General features: G+C 35.2%; 1 protein-coding gene across 1 annotated transcript in view; it reads left to right on the forward strand.

Moving 5' to 3' along the window:
• The first annotated feature begins 7,078 nt into the window (after positions 1–7,078).
• tmod2 (tropomodulin 2) overlaps positions 7,079–15,971 on the forward strand; it is a 33,893-nt gene continuing 25,000 nt past the window's right edge. The window contains exons 1-2 of the mRNA XM_079874027.1: positions 7,079–7,210; positions 15,088–15,263. Coding sequence (XP_079730153.1) covers positions 15,138–15,263 — 126 coding nt within the window. The 5' untranslated portion in view covers positions 7,079–7,210; positions 15,088–15,137. The remainder of the gene's footprint in view (positions 7,211–15,087; positions 15,264–15,971) is intronic.

Raw genomic sequence — 15,971 nt, forward strand, 5'->3', positions numbered from 1 at the left:
TCACCTAGATTCTTTGTGTGTGCTAGTTAGCTTAATTAGTAAAGTAACACATTACTTTTAAATTTTTTTAATTGCTGAATTAAGAGTGTTGAACTTTCTCCTGCATCCTATTCTTCTGCAATCGAGAATGGCAGCACAGCTGAAAAGCTGCACCCTCTGTCTACTGTACAGATGTAAATGTGCATTTCCTTCAGCCTCAGCAATTTGCATTTCCTCAGATTCATTTCAATTTTGGTGTGAAAGGGCCTTTATATTTTCCAAAAAAAAGAATGTTGGTTTTAATTTATTTTTTGTTTAAAAACAAAAAGCCCAGCCCAGGAAAGAAAAAAGTAATGCAAAAGTAATGTAACATTACTTTCCATAAAAAGTAACTAAGTAACACAATTAGTTACCCTTTTTTTTTTTTTTAGATAGTAATTCAATAAAATATGCAATATTCTAATAAATTACTTTTAAAAGTAACTTTCCTTAACACTGATTACAGAGTCATCAAGGCAAGATTAAGGGAAAAAAATAACATTCAACACTGAATTTAATTGAATACTGAAGTTAATATTATGGAGTAGGTGTAAAAAGTCAACCACAGAATTTTAACCATTTGGACAGTAAAAGATTTCTTTATTAATATTCCTTTTATTATTGTTGTTGTTGTTTTCTGCATAGAATTTCATTATTTGATGGATTTAGATTTTTTTTATAAACATTTTGTGGAAAATTCTTAAATATTGTAAATATACTGTTCAAAAGTTTGAGCTCAGTACGTTTTTTTGTTTAAAGAAATAATTACTTTTATTCAGCAAGGAAGCATTAAATTGATCAAAAGTGACTTCTGAAATAGCTGCGGAAAATTCTGCTTTGTCATTACAAGAATAAATTACATTTTAAAATATTTTAAAATAGAACACATTCATTTCAATTGTAATAATATTTCACAATATTGCTGTTTTTACTGTGTTTTTAATCAAATAATTGCAGCCTTGGAGAGTAAAGAGACTTCTTTCAGAAACATTAAAAAAAAAATCTCACCAACCCCAAACTTTTGAACGGTAGGCTACTGTATATAAGCTTACTTGATGTTTGTAGATTCTCTGAAGTGAGTGCTGAACAATACTTTGTAAACCGTTCAAATTGATTTACTTGTGCCATCTGGTGGAAAGGAGAAAGACGATCATAAAGCTTTAAGTTGTATTTTCTATTTATTTTCTATGATATTTGCAATTTTTGCAACCCTTTTACAAAATTTGGGACGTGTAAACACAGTTTGTCAGGACTTTGGACTTGTTTTGACCACTAGAGGTCCTCATTGTGTTTCATGTTCATTTTTTCCACCATTGTATCATGTGTCATTGTTTTGTTTTGACCACTAGAGGTCCTCATTGTTTTTCACTTTCAATTTTTCCACCATTGTATCCTGTTTTCTCCTGACTTGTTTCCAGTCAGGGTATTCAATTTGCTCTGTTCCTCTGTGTTTTATGTGTTGTGTGAACAATCTGGAGTTACAGTTTGAAATTACTTTATGGATTGTCTTGGATTTACTTTTTGGACTTATTAACAATATTTAGACATTTTAAGAGTTCTCCCTGACTGTGCACTCGTTTCTGCACCATTTCCTGTGTTCGGCCCACACAGCCTAATTCATATCTCGGTCCTGACAAAGATTCAAATCTTTATTTGAGTGATTTGCAATTTACTATTTGTTAACATTAAGCAATCATCAGTTAGACTGAAACCGAATAATTAAAGATGATTTAATGTGATTATTTGAAAACAAAAGAAAAACATGCCTAAACATAGGAAAAAAATGTCCCCACAATGAAGACCTGACATCATATACAATTGCTTACTGAGGAAAGTGAGTAAAGGGGGCAGCACAGTGTTTTATAATTCCACTTATTTCCCAGAGAGTGGGAGGACACAAGTGTTTGTTGTTGGAAATGGACAGCAGGTGCTTCCTGAGGGGAATCATCAGGGTACTTCTTCCACTCTAGAATATAATTAAGGGGACCTGTTACCACAGCTTAAATAAATGCAGGGTTGCAAGTTAAAAATTCTAATTTATTGATTTAATTAAACCTTTTAGGTTGCAAACATTACTTTGAGTTCTTTTGAAATAATAATGTTGATCATTGCATTAACTTAATATTGTGTGTCTGTAATTTAAACTCAAATTTAATTCAAAATTAAAGGTGCTCTAAGCGATGTCACATATTTTTTAGGCCAAAACATTTTTTGTCACATAGAGCAAACATCTCCTCACCATCCGCTGGCTGCCTGTCCCCTGAACACACTGTAAAAAAAACGCGATCTCTGTAGACACCCTCCACAAACGGCAAGAAAAACAAACTGGGCTAATCCGCACCACGAAACATAACAAACTGTTCCAGCCAATAACCGACAAGAAGGATTTGGGGGTGGGGTTTGGGGGGGTAGTTCGCGGATGAGGAGGAAGGAGGGTCTAGCTAGCCTCTGTTTTGTTTGACAATACTTTAAACGTCAACAAGAAGTGACGTCACCCATCACTTAGCACCTTTAAGTTGTAGTAACTTAATGAAATTGTCTTGATAACTTTGGAAATTGGGTAGTGGATTATTAGTTCCCAGCATGCTTTGGATAGGTCTGAATAAATGTTTAAATTAAGTGTTATTTTGTTTGTTTGTTTTGGGTTTTTTTTAGTGAAAGACCTGTTAGTGTTTAATGCTGTTTGACATTTAAAACAGTTTCTGTAATGTTGTAAAGTTTTTGTGGTTATTTGTGCTGAAGAGTAGATAATGAAGGTAAACACTACATTGACTCTATAAGCAATGACTGCACTAATGCCAGAGACCTAACCACAGCCTCAGACGTAACGCCAACATTGGTTGAACGTCTGATGCATAATGACACACTTAACTGGAAACACTTCAGGAGTTTCGAAGTCGTCATTTGTTGAATTTTACAGGATTTCTGGGAGATGTGTGTGTGACGCAGGGCTGACAACTTTTGAGTTTAGCTTGGAGTGAGATTTTTGGGGGGGGGGGGGGGGGTATGTAAAAACAAATATTGCATCACAATAAGTGTAATTGTGATTGTCAAAACATTTGGTAACTAAATAGAATTTTATGAAGTTTAGTGACAACATGTTACAATGTTTACATTGTACAATGACTAGGATACAGTTTTTATTATTGCTTGACAAAAATTTCACGATTTCAATTCCATTCTTGTGATTTGATTTCGATTTTGATTCAATATTGACTAATTTGGATACTACATGTTTATTTTAAATTTTATTTAAAAAAAATAATCTCACCTAATGCACATAGAGGGCCCAGTCTGCTGGTATTATTAAAGGTTAAAAATAACAAATTAAATTAAATATAATGCAGTTTTTGTTATAATAACAATTATTTAATGACATAAGTAAAAATATAATAAATATGTAATATAGTGCTCAGCAAAATCTCCTCTCTAGCTATTTTTTCTATTCATTAAATGGCTTTCCTGAGGTAAATGTAACGTTATGTGACATAATTGTTCTCCTGCTGTTATATTGACCTCTTTCCGTGGTTGAAAAACACTAATTGGTCGATATTATGTATACTTTCGGTAAGTTGTCCTGCATCTTTAAATAAAAAAGTAACAGATGATCGGTTCACGTGCACTTGAACTGAGGCGCTCAGCGGTCTGTCACGTCACATTTACAAGCGCCAAACGTATTTTTGTCTGAATTTCGTAATAAAATTGACGGAATCTAAGAGCTGAGAATTAGTTTAATATTAAAAGTACCTCTTTGCTCCGCAATTTTTCTGTGCGTGAGAAAATTGATGTGTGGCGTGAGAGCGTGTGAAAAGTGTCAAGTTGGCAGCCGCCAAACCCCCTCATGGAGGAACAAAGCCATCATGTTTACAACTGTGACAATGAGTGCTTATCAGGATCAACTAAATGCTGGATTTTCAAAAGTATGCGATTGTGAAGTTCGCAGCATAGACTTTTTAAAATACGTCCAAGAGTTTTATACGCCGGTCTGTTTTTGTAAGAACATTTGCATTCATCTAAACATGATGCTGAACAAAACAAACTTGGTTGCTTTACATGTCAGCGGTCCTCGGCCAATGAAAGCAGCGATGGAGTCAATCTGAAGGTCTGGTTATGCGAGAGTGACTAGTCAAGTCAAGTCAAGTCAAGTAACCTTTATTTATATAGCGCTTTTTACAATACAGATTCCATCAAAGCAGCTTTACGGTGATAACAAGAAAATAATGCAACAGAGTGTGTCTCCAGAAGAAAATAGCGTCACAGTCCAGCTTAAGTAAGTTCAGTGATGTTTCATTTTTGTTGTAAAAAAGTTATATATAGCCACTCTGGAGAAAACCATGATGTCATCGTCCAGGGGCCTGTTTCAGAAAGGAGGTTAAGTGAAAACTCTGAGTATGTTAACCCTGAAATGAGGGAAACTCTGGGTTTTCTGTTTCAGAATGGGAGGTATGTTAAACCTGAGAAAGCAGAGTAAGTCAAGCCCATTTCTGAAAGAGAGGTAACTTATACTCAGAGTCAGTTACCATGGTAACTTACTCTGTGAACCTAACCTGGTCGGGAGCAGGTTTTCTTCGGTAAACCCAGAGTTTCTTTCGGTCTCCTCCCCTTTTTTAAAGAAGAAGTGGTGTTTAAACACCTCATTCATTCTTTCAGTACATTTTTATTAATAAAATTAATCTTTTATTAATAAATAAAATATTGCTATTTTACTGCAGTTTTTTTTTTTAAGTCTATAAAAACTTCTTAACTGGCAACTGAAAATATAGTAGTAGATTAGAGTTACATGTAGTTCTAAACAAATTCTACAGAATTAAACTGTGGCATTTACTGGAAATCACTGAACTGTGTTCATCTGTGCAGCAGAAGTTGATGGACCGTCCTCCTGCTGTTCTTCCACACTCTGGGCGGGGTAGAGATAAGAATACCTGTTTATACTTAGATTTAAACTTAGATTCTATAGGCTACTCCACATAAAAATGTGAAAAAATCTGAATGTGTAGTTTGTTTGATGTGTTGACACATAATATCAACATTACCTCTGTAGGCCTCTCTGTGGCAGCAGAAACTCTTTATCCCCATCGTCCAGATGAGCATTTGGTCGAGTACACTTTATAACACTATTTGTCATAATTTCTGGTGTATTGCTACTTACAACTGCCTGGGGTTCTGTTGGGACAGGAGGCTCCAAAAGACAGATATTACCATCAGAATATGTTGGGACCAACAAAAACCCAACCCAAAGTTAAATAAATGGAAATATCATTTTTTTTCATTATTTTTAATATGTAAAATGTTTGTAAAGTCAGGTAGCATACACCCATGATATGCTCAAGCCTTACTTGATTGAATTATGTTTTCATATTTAATTTTTAGCTGCTGCCATGTTATTTTTATACCTGCAGGATTGCCCCTACATGAAAATTAAAATTAGGATGAATAACACACTGTTCTTCCAGTTTCACCTCTGATATTATAACAGTTGGATAAGTTACTTGTATTACTAACTACAAATGACATCTTCAACAGTGTAATTAGATTAATGTAATAATGACTATCTTTAGAAATCCCATATCAACCTCAACCACTTGAACAATACAAAGAGTCTCTGCACTTTTAATGCTTTCAAATAAACAATATATTGCATGAATTATTCTTGAATTGACCAAAGTGTGTAGAGGGAGAAGGTTACATTAAAAATATACCTTTTAAAAATGTATGTTAAATAGCCTATACAGAATTGTTCTATAGTCTAATGCAATTACATCAGATTTTACTTTAAATTACAGAAGAATTAAGAGTAATCCCTTTAATTAAATTACAGTATTTAGATTACTTGGTAATTAATTACACCCAACACTGTATAACAGTAATTAAAATGTAAACTTACGTATTGACTCGAGCAACTATTTTCTCCCTAGCTAACTCTCTGTCCTTCGCTGCTGCAGCCGATATTTAAAAAATAATAATAATAATATGTGTTCGTACTCTCCATATGCTTTCAGAAGCTCATCCAGTTCTGCTGGTGAGAAATATGCAGACCTCTTTTTGTCTGGCGCTGCCATGATGACTCATAATATCTGCGCTCCATTGATAATGGCTTTTTATAGTTGTGGTGCAGGCGCTTAACTCAGAGTCAGTCAACTCAGAGTTGATTGAACTAACTCATTTCAGCTGTTCTGAAACCAAAAACTCAGAGTTTCCCATCTCAGGGTAAGTCAACTCAGATTTCAAGTTTCAACTCAGAGTTGGTTGAACCTCCTTTCTGAAACAGGCCCCAGCTCAGTTCAGTTCTCAATAATCAATAATATTGTTGAATATTAAATTAAATGTTAGCAAGCCATTAGGACTAGTGATCTAGTAATGCCCCACTTGTTCATTTACATGCTAAATAAGTTACATATGGCATGTGCTATGATATCTCTGGATTTTAACTGAAATAGTAAGTCTAAGATGAATTTGTTCCAGGGCTCAAGTTGAAGCGACTTTTTTTGAGTAATCAGCTTACAAATGTTTGGTTTATGTTACAAACAAAGAGGACATTTTATTTCAGGTGGATCATGTCATGTGACACGCCATTCAGCAGTGTGTGCACTGAACTTACCAGTTTGACTACAGGTCTTCACAAGTATCTTATTCTTTGTAAAGGAATGATCTGGATGTTTCAATCGTTAAAAAAGGATTGCATACTCAAAAAAGAAAAGAAAAAAAGATTGATTTATCTGAACTTGAGCCCACCTGAGAAATTCTCATTTAATAACAATAATAGCCTACCTTCTAATGTTTACTAATTAATAATAAATAAATAAATAAAAATCTGTACAATATAATGAAAATAATTTAAATAAATAATGAAATACTCAATAATAATTCAATTATTCAATTTAAATAGCGACACAATGGCGCAAAAACAATGACGCCATCAGTGGACTTCATATTCCAAGCTCCTTTGTACCTCTAGAACTCTACAATCTCTGATTGGTTGCGTGCTTCTGGTAGGCGGGAACAATGCTTTATGGGCGGGGTCTTACATTCCGATTAGCTGTTGTGAATGTCAATCATCAGAGCAATTCTAGTGTCTGGTTTCCTGTGTTACCGCCCTTGGGCTGAGACAGTGAAGACGGGTGCGGGAATTTCTTTGCTTTCCGACCAAGAATAGGTCAACAAAGGGTACAACACTTGCAGGAATTTTTCTAAGGTAAGAAACATGTTTCGTCCTCTCTCAGCGTGAGGGTTACATATAGGTAGAGTTCATAAATGTAGAGGTTTGTGTGGTTCAGGAGTTAGCTGGCTAAGCGCTCGAGCGCTGATATCCGTATGAGCGTGAGCAGATGGGCCAACAGTTTATGATATTACAATGATCCAAAACTATCAAATGATCTTATAAGCATAGCACACTGAGCCTATTATATATACTTCGCAATATGTTGAAACGGATACATGATCAAAACTAATTAACACATGCTTCACTGATTTTATCAAGGTAACACTTGAGACCATATGTGATATGGGCACCCATCATAGTAAAAAGCCTAACGTTAATGCATGTACTGTAAAAACTACACACAAATTTGATTCAGTCTGATTTCTCATAGTTGTATTACAATATTTTAATATCATAATGTACATTTGAAATTACTACATCCTAATACATAATTTAGGACTTTCGGGCGATTTTATCGTTATTAAAAAGGGGCTGCGTAAATGAAGTTTTGTATTGTTGTCCATATGTGTATACTGTAAATTGTTTAGTATAATAATAATAATGTGAATGCTTCATTTAGATCCGTTTATAAGCATTGCAGACGCTATAGCGTGCACGCGCTGATGCTGATGATAATGCGGTATCGCGCAGGTCATGGCTTTTGCTTAATTGTATGTTTATAGTGTAACGTTATTATTATTATTATTATTTAGCTGTCTCGCACAGAGCGAGCGCAGCTGTACAGTATGTGAGCTCTTGTGTCTCGTTATAACGGGTGTGGTCTTCACCCGGGGCTTGACTCTGCGTGGTTTTACATAACTGACTCATGGGATTTAATGCATAGTATAACACAATATAGTTCACTTTCCGCAAAGGCATTACGAAGGAGTGAGAATGAAAACTGTTTCCAAACAAACATGAGGAATGAATTAAAGAGCTCATGAGTCTTTTTATGTCGTCATTTCTTTCTTTTTTTAGTGAAAACGGTCACTCCCAGGGCCCTATGAAATTCGTCTAGTATCTATCTATCTATCTATCTATCTATCTATCTATCTATCTATCTATCTATCTATCTATCTATCTATCTATCTGTCTATCTATCTGTCTATCTATCTATCTACACTCCTTAGGCTGGACATTTGTTTGTAATGAATTTTTATCTTCCTGAAATGGCACTTTAAAGAGCACTTGTCTAAAGCAATGATAGCTAGATGTACGTCTTACACAATAAACATTTCAAAACCCACCCTCCATCTGGGTTCGATAAGCCTCAGTCTCTGTCTCTCAGAGGAAGTGCTTGATGAGAAACAACCAAAGAAAAGATTCTCAATGTTGTCACTGTCAGAAGCACAGATAATTTGAGCTTTTTTCCCCCTTTCTAGAGTAATGAAGCAGATCTCCTCACATTTCCTATTTTGAGTTTAATTTGAGTATATGGAACCAATATTGACACCAGTAAGTCAATAATATACCCCATAAGTTTGTGGTCAATACCGGTCAAAGGTTTGGAAACACTTTTTTTAAGTTTCTCTTAAGTCTCTTATGATCATCAAGTCTGCCTTTATTTGATCAAAACTACAGAAAAAAAAAATGTATATTACAATCTAAAATAATGGTTTTCTGCTGTAATATACTTTAAAATGAAATTTATTTCTGTGATCAAAGCTGATTTATCATCAGCCATTACTCCAGTCTTTAGTGTCACATGATCCTTTAGAAATCTTTTTTTTTTTTAATCAATTTAACACATCCTTGCTGAATAAGTATCCTATTAATTTCTTTCCAAAAAAGAAAGAAAAAAATTACTGACCCAAAATGTTGACCTGTAGTTTATATTGTTACAAAAGATTTATATTAAAAATAAATGCTGTTCTTTTTCCCCCAACTTTTTATTCAACAAAGAATCCTGAAAAAAGTATCACAGGTTATAAAAAAAATATTATTAAGCAGCATGTTTCCGACATTGATGAATCAGCATTTTAGAATGATTTCTGAAGGATCACGTGACACTGAAGACTGGAGTAATGATGCTGAAAATGTATGCTACTATATCCAGCAAAGTAAACTTTCAGATTGAACGATGATTCTCACAAAACTGTATTTTCTGCAAGCTTTTTTTCATGGTATATTTAGATGTCTTTCCAAAAAAAGGACACTTGGAGACTCCAAAAGGACACCAAATAACCAACTGAGTCCATATAATTCATACATTTATGCACATCAAAGCACACGGAAAAATAAACATTACAGAACAAAACTTTTCAGAATACAGTGTACATTGTGTATGGTGCAACAGCAAAGAGCTTTTTAGAGCTTGTTTAGCCTACATTTTAGACATGCCAAGTTGCCATACTGAACAGGACTACATGGACATGCCAAAAAAAAAAAAATCCTAAACCAAATCCTAAACTTGACCTGACTACATTATATGCCTACACAGATCCATTCAGATTTACTAAACACTGCAACATACACATGACAGATAAAAACATTATCTTGAATGTGTGTGGAAACAACATAATGTGTCTGCGCATAAATACAATGTGTGATCACTCAGTTTGTAAAGTTTGTAGCTAGTAAAGTTTGCTTTGTCCAGCTGAGAAACGTAGTTTGCAATATCATCCGGCCATATGTGGTGGGATGTTTTGCCGTTCCGTTCAGTCTAATAATGACACCTTCAAATTAAGTGTAACCGAGAACAGTGTAAAATATATATATATATACAAGCTGCAGTCTGTAGTTTTTCCTCTCTATTCAAAATCTGCAATTGCAATTATTCGCGGCATTATCAACTTTTACGTGGGTTGTGCCTCGGCTTCACGCGGATGAATCCAATGTTTTGAGGAGGATGTGTGGCTGTCAGTCACCGCGCCGGTGTGGATGCTGTCATTCGGAATCACAGACTCTACTTTTTGGAAGTATGACTAACGTATAAAATTTCACCGGAAAATGTCATCTGAACAAGTAACATCCACTTTTGTTCTGACCAACTAAGGGAAAAAAAGCATTGCAGTAAATCGCATCTCATATCACGTTCGCATATATAAATTTGAATAAATCGCATGCAAGGTTTCGTGCAGAGTGTTACCTACAACTCTACAACAATAGGCATCAAAACAATACAAATGTTGTCTATGAATAAAGACAATGTAACTTTGAAAGTAACATTAGTAAAGGTTGTGTAAACTATTTTCAAGATTTGAGCTGAACCCATTTTTAATCGACGATAAAACCTTTTTTTTTTTTTTTATCTGGAGGAAGTGTCTCAACACGTCTTGTCATTCTGAGCTCCAGAACATTCGCTGATGTTCGTCTCTGTCATGGTTCTGACCTTTTACCCTGTGTCTTTTCATCCTTATTATGGATTTGTCCCGTAATGCACTTACAGAGCAGGACTGGCTTCCTCTGTATTTTGTCTGTCTGTCGGATTAAGAGGCGTTGATGAGGTTTGTCTGATGAACAATCACAGAGAATAACTAACATAACTAGATCCCACCCCCAGAGTTCTCTATTCTGGCTTTATCATTGTCCTCCAGACAAAAATCAGATCGCAAGAAGTACCAAAGTTTAATATCTAGTTTTGAGGCTTTGTTCAAATACTCAGCACCACTAAATGAGTACATTAGCAAGCACCACTTAGACTTTATAGCATCCTTGTGTAAAACAACATACTCCACTCACTTAAAAAAAAGAAAGAAATTCTAGTCTTTTGAAACATGCGTAAGCGTAACTAGGGATGTTCATGTTCAGTTTTTTCCATGGTTAACCAACCATTAACCGTTAAACAACAAGATTATGTTAAATTAAAATAAATTAGAATGGATAAGTGAGGATTCAACGTCACAGGAATAAATACGCAAAATATATTTCACTTAAAGGCACAATATGTAACTTTTTTGCTTTAAAATTAGCAAAAATCACTATATCTATGTTATATTTTTTTTTTAGTTGTGTACTTGCATTATCCCGACTGTTTCCAACAACTTTTAAACCAGGAGAAATTTTAATTAAATTTTTAGACACGGGACGTTTCTTTATTTCCGGTTTGTCGCAGTCAATGGCGTCATATCCGCGTTGTCCCTGGTTTCCGCCTATGGTTTCCGCTCGTACTGCCATGGTAACCAGAGCTATGAGCAGAGCCCTCTGATTAACCAAAGCGACAGACGCAGACAACTGTGGAGTTCGCAATGTCTATTTGCACGCTGTTGTTGTTTCGTTCAAACATTACGGACCATGGCAAGCAGACTTTGGAAAAGGAGAACTAAAACGAGAATCAATATCAGCGCGGTGTTTTCGAGATGCCTAGCGCTCCCATAGACAGTATATAAACAAGAGCTCCACGTCCGAGACTTCGACCGCTCCTACATGTACTTTATTAAACAGGTGAGCACATTTACATAAAACTAATCAATGTTATATAGTTCAACAATGATAAAATGTTAGAATATGATCTGTATGTTATTCTAATGTTGATCTAGCTTACTGCTAGTCTCATATAGACAAACTAACACATACATTTCAACACATTCAAATGCAGTTTAGTGTGATAGTGTAATGTTAGACCAAGTGAAACAGCGCTGCGTTACCTCACAAGTTTAATTTGTCTAATAAACTGACCTGTGAGTTGTAATTCTGCACTTGCGTGTAGTTCGGTAGAATGAAATGTCCATATTCCTTTTATATCCGCGGGACTCGCGTCGCGTTTGGAGCTGATAGCTGTCATGATAAAAGCATCGATGTATTCAGTCATCCATAAACATTATTAGATCGGTCGGCTTGACGTTGACGACAACATCCATAATTCTTAGCATGTGTTGCGTCATCAAACTACGCCTTTGTTATTGTAAAGAGGTTAGCGACCCCTAGTGGAGAAAAATTCCATACTGTGGCTTTAATTAACAGATTAACAAAACTGAAGGGAAAAAAACTGTACAATGACGAGTATTAGCTTATATGCTGAGTTAGGTTCATTTATGACACGCTCCAAGAACAAGTTCACGGAAAGGACACTGAGATGGCAGAAAGTGGTTTGTTGTTTTCTTTATTTTATTTTATTTTGACAAAATTATATTTTAAGTAGTTTCTGCTGTTATAAGGAAACAATTCAAGTGATCGCGCACACAACATATTAGTTCAAGCATTGCTAAGTTGGCGTCTCAGCCTGTTCATTATCAAAATAAAAAAGTCAACCAAACAAAATGACACTTTTTTTTTTTTTTAAGCATATTTTCGCGCATGTGAAAGGATGATATTTACGTTGATGATTTATCTTTATTTACTGATATTTTACATTAATGTATTAATAAAATGTGACTTGTACGCGACTTATGTTTGTTTTTTCTCTCAAAACCTGAATTTTATATGTATAGCATATTTTTTAACCATGCAGCAAATGTTTCTTGAAAAATTACTTTTTAAACTGTTTTTCCGAGAGTATTAATCTATCAAAATTCTTACTGTCGGTTAAAGGTTAACTGGTTAATTATGAGTATCCTCACTTTGAGTCGTTTTGGATTTGGAGGTGTTCGGGAAATGGAAAGAAGCTTGTGGTTAAGGATCTTGGCTGGTTTGATCTAAGGGGCAGCCCAGGATCAAAAGGGATACTGAATTTGTTCCAGTTTTAGCACCATTTAGCCATTAAGCCACATTAACCCCTGGTTCAACTGTTCCTTTGTCTCCTATAGTAACAAGAAAAATATTGAGTAGGGAATCCTTCAAATCAATGCATTAGCTCTTCAGTCAACTGCTGCTAGTATGTAATGTCCTTAATTTAGCTTTTACTTGTTTAATTGAAAGTTAATGTTAACATTTATGGATGTTGACCTTGTGAGGGTCTTAACACAGTCTTAAGATGAGGTGAATAAGCTGAAACCAATCCTGCTGAGAAGCCCAATGGTATTTTACCGGATTTAACACTGATTTTCTTAGTATTAGCGAAAGTCTACTTTACTTCTCCATTAAGCACTCATAAGTTAGATTGAGTTGAACATAAAGTCTTGCTGTGATTTGTTATTGCGTTTGGCTCAATGCAATAGTAGCACTGAATTTAAAACTCTTCATGAAAAAACATGCTAGTTCTTTGATGAATTGATGCGCAGCTTGAATTCTCTCTCGGCTTTGGCACAAGCGCCAGTTAAATACAGCTCCATCCAACATTAATACAGCATTTTATTGCCATGCCACAGTCTGATTTAATGCTTTTGTCAACCTTCACATTTACTCTAAACTCTTCAACAACGTTGACTGCTAGGTATAGTTTCATTACTCAGTCAAGAGTCAAGTAAATGAGTTGTAATTGAAACGAAGAAATTCTGTAATTGCAGGATCCGTGAATAAACTATAATCTTGTGCTGTGGCATTTCCCAGGGTTTGTCATTATATACTTTGGCAACATCTCATTTTTCTTTAGGATGCCCTGTTTTTAGTCTCTGACTCATGGGCAAAAATGACTATTTATTCATGAATTGGTGAATAAATGACATCAGTTATTCCTGCGGTATTTTTGGTTGCTGGAATTTCCTCACGTTTTATGGGTCTGATCATGGCTGACTTGAGCTGGCAGGGCTTTATTTAGGCTTCCCTGTCTAAAACCACAACCGTAAAATCACAATTCGCAATCCAAAAATCAAGACTATTTTTGCTGAGTGTCCCACTCAAGAGTACAGCAATGATGATGATTCACATCTTTACTGAAACAGCCTGATGAAGTGGCTGATGAATTTGGAGATGGTGCAGTTCTGCAGGGGAGTGAAGTTCAAAGGTCAAGGTGTTTCCATATGGGTATGAGATTAAGAACATTAAGCTCTAGCCTGAGGTTAAAGGTCATGAGAGGGAGGCTTACATGGGGAACATTTGTCGGATATCACACCGAGGACACATATCAGTTCAGTAAACTCTCTCTCATTGATTAGTGGAAAAATCTGTTTGTGTTTGTTAAGTTAGTTATGTAATGCTAGTCTGTAAGTAGTTATTGTCTGCCGCATTTGCATTCGTATGAATGGAAGTCAATGGAACGATCAGTGTGTGACAGCCTCTTTAGTGGCCGCTTCAACTTCCGGTGCAGTGTACGGAAATTGTCGAAAATTAAGTACAAAAATAAATCTTGAGGTGTTACACGACAGAACAAAGCAATAATGATCTAATCCACCTTACACTAAGGCATTTAAAACTTATGGAACTCATTACTAAAATGTTATGGTGTAATATAATCGGTTAAATGTTATGTTTACCATAGTTAATAAAATAATGCCTGGACAAAAAAAAAAAAAAAGTTGTGATCATAGGTTTGGCCACCACAGAGTCCTGAACTTAACCCCATTGAAAGTCTTTAGGATGTACTGAAGTAGATGCAGGGGTTCCACTCTTTCATAGTCAATACAAAATCTCGGACAAAAATGAATTCAACACTTGATGGAAATAAATGTTGTGATGTTGCATAAGGTTGTTGAAATAATGTTAACGACGAATGCATTCTGTAATAAAAGCTAAAGGCGTTCCAACTAAATATTAGTGTGCGACTTTTGTTTGCTACTACCACAGTTTGCTAAAGGAGAATCATACACTGGAAGCTTGCATAGCACTGAGATTTTAACAGCAACAAATAGCCTATGTTAGCGTACATAATTCATTGCATGTGAAATGGCCTTTATTCTGATGGCAGGACATGTTTGCATGTTTATTAAATACATTTTTCATCAGTTAGTCAATAATATCATTAATTGTTTTGCATTAGTTTACTGTCTTTTACAATCAGTTTTCTTTCTCAGGTCTTCTGTCATGGTAACAGTTAAGAATATCCTGCTGTGCTTGTTAGTTAAACTGTTGACATTTCTTTAGTTAGTTACCTGAATAACACATTTTTCTGTTTGCAGACACTCAATCAAACTGGACCACAGTTTCTCTCTGACGGACAGTGTGAATCATGGCTCTTCCTTTTAAGAAAGATCTGGAGAAGTATAAGGAGATCGATGAGGATGAGATTTTGGACAAGCTGTCAGAGGAGGAGCTCAAGCAACTGGAGAGTGCTCTCGATGAGATCGACCCAGAGGTGAGACACACTTTTATTCACTCCTTTCAGACAGTTTGTCAAAATCTATCCAAGCTTCATTAATTGATTTCTGTGCAGAAAACTTGCAACGTGGGTCATAGTTCATATCCGGACAGGAACAAGTGTTTGTTTTTAATGGCCACATTTCATATAGCAAATCATAAAGATGGAGTTCATGACACTTTAATTTGATTTTGGACATTTGTTTGATGGTTTCAGCACCACAGGCATTAGCAAAAGCAAAATTATGAGCTCAGAGTTCTTGTAGAGGTATATCTCCCTGCATTTGTGTTAATATCTACATCATTGTTACCGCATTGGATGGAGATATACCAGAATTTGATTACACTGCTTAAACAAAGGGATCAGTTATTAATGTTTATCACCCCAAAATCTGAATGACTTTTTCTTCTTCTGTGGAACATAAAAGAAGATATTTTGAAGAATGTTGGTATCAGTTTTGGTGACCATTGACATCTTTTGTGGATTAAAAAAAAAACACTGAGACATTTCTCAAAATATCTTATGTTCCACAGAAGAAAGCTACATGTTGAGGTTGAGTAAATAATGACAGAATTTTTATTTTTTTAAAATATACTATCCCTTTTGAAGCACTTGTAATAAATGTGTGTAAAATCAGTCCTAAAGATGGGAATTTAATAATTTGATGTTGTATGCAGAGCAAACATGCTTAGAAAAACCAGACAC

Source organism: Squalius cephalus, assembly GCF_949319135.1.
Source record: "Squalius cephalus genome assembly, chromosome: 6".
Taxonomy (NCBI): domain Eukaryota; kingdom Metazoa; phylum Chordata; class Actinopteri; order Cypriniformes; family Leuciscidae; genus Squalius; species Squalius cephalus.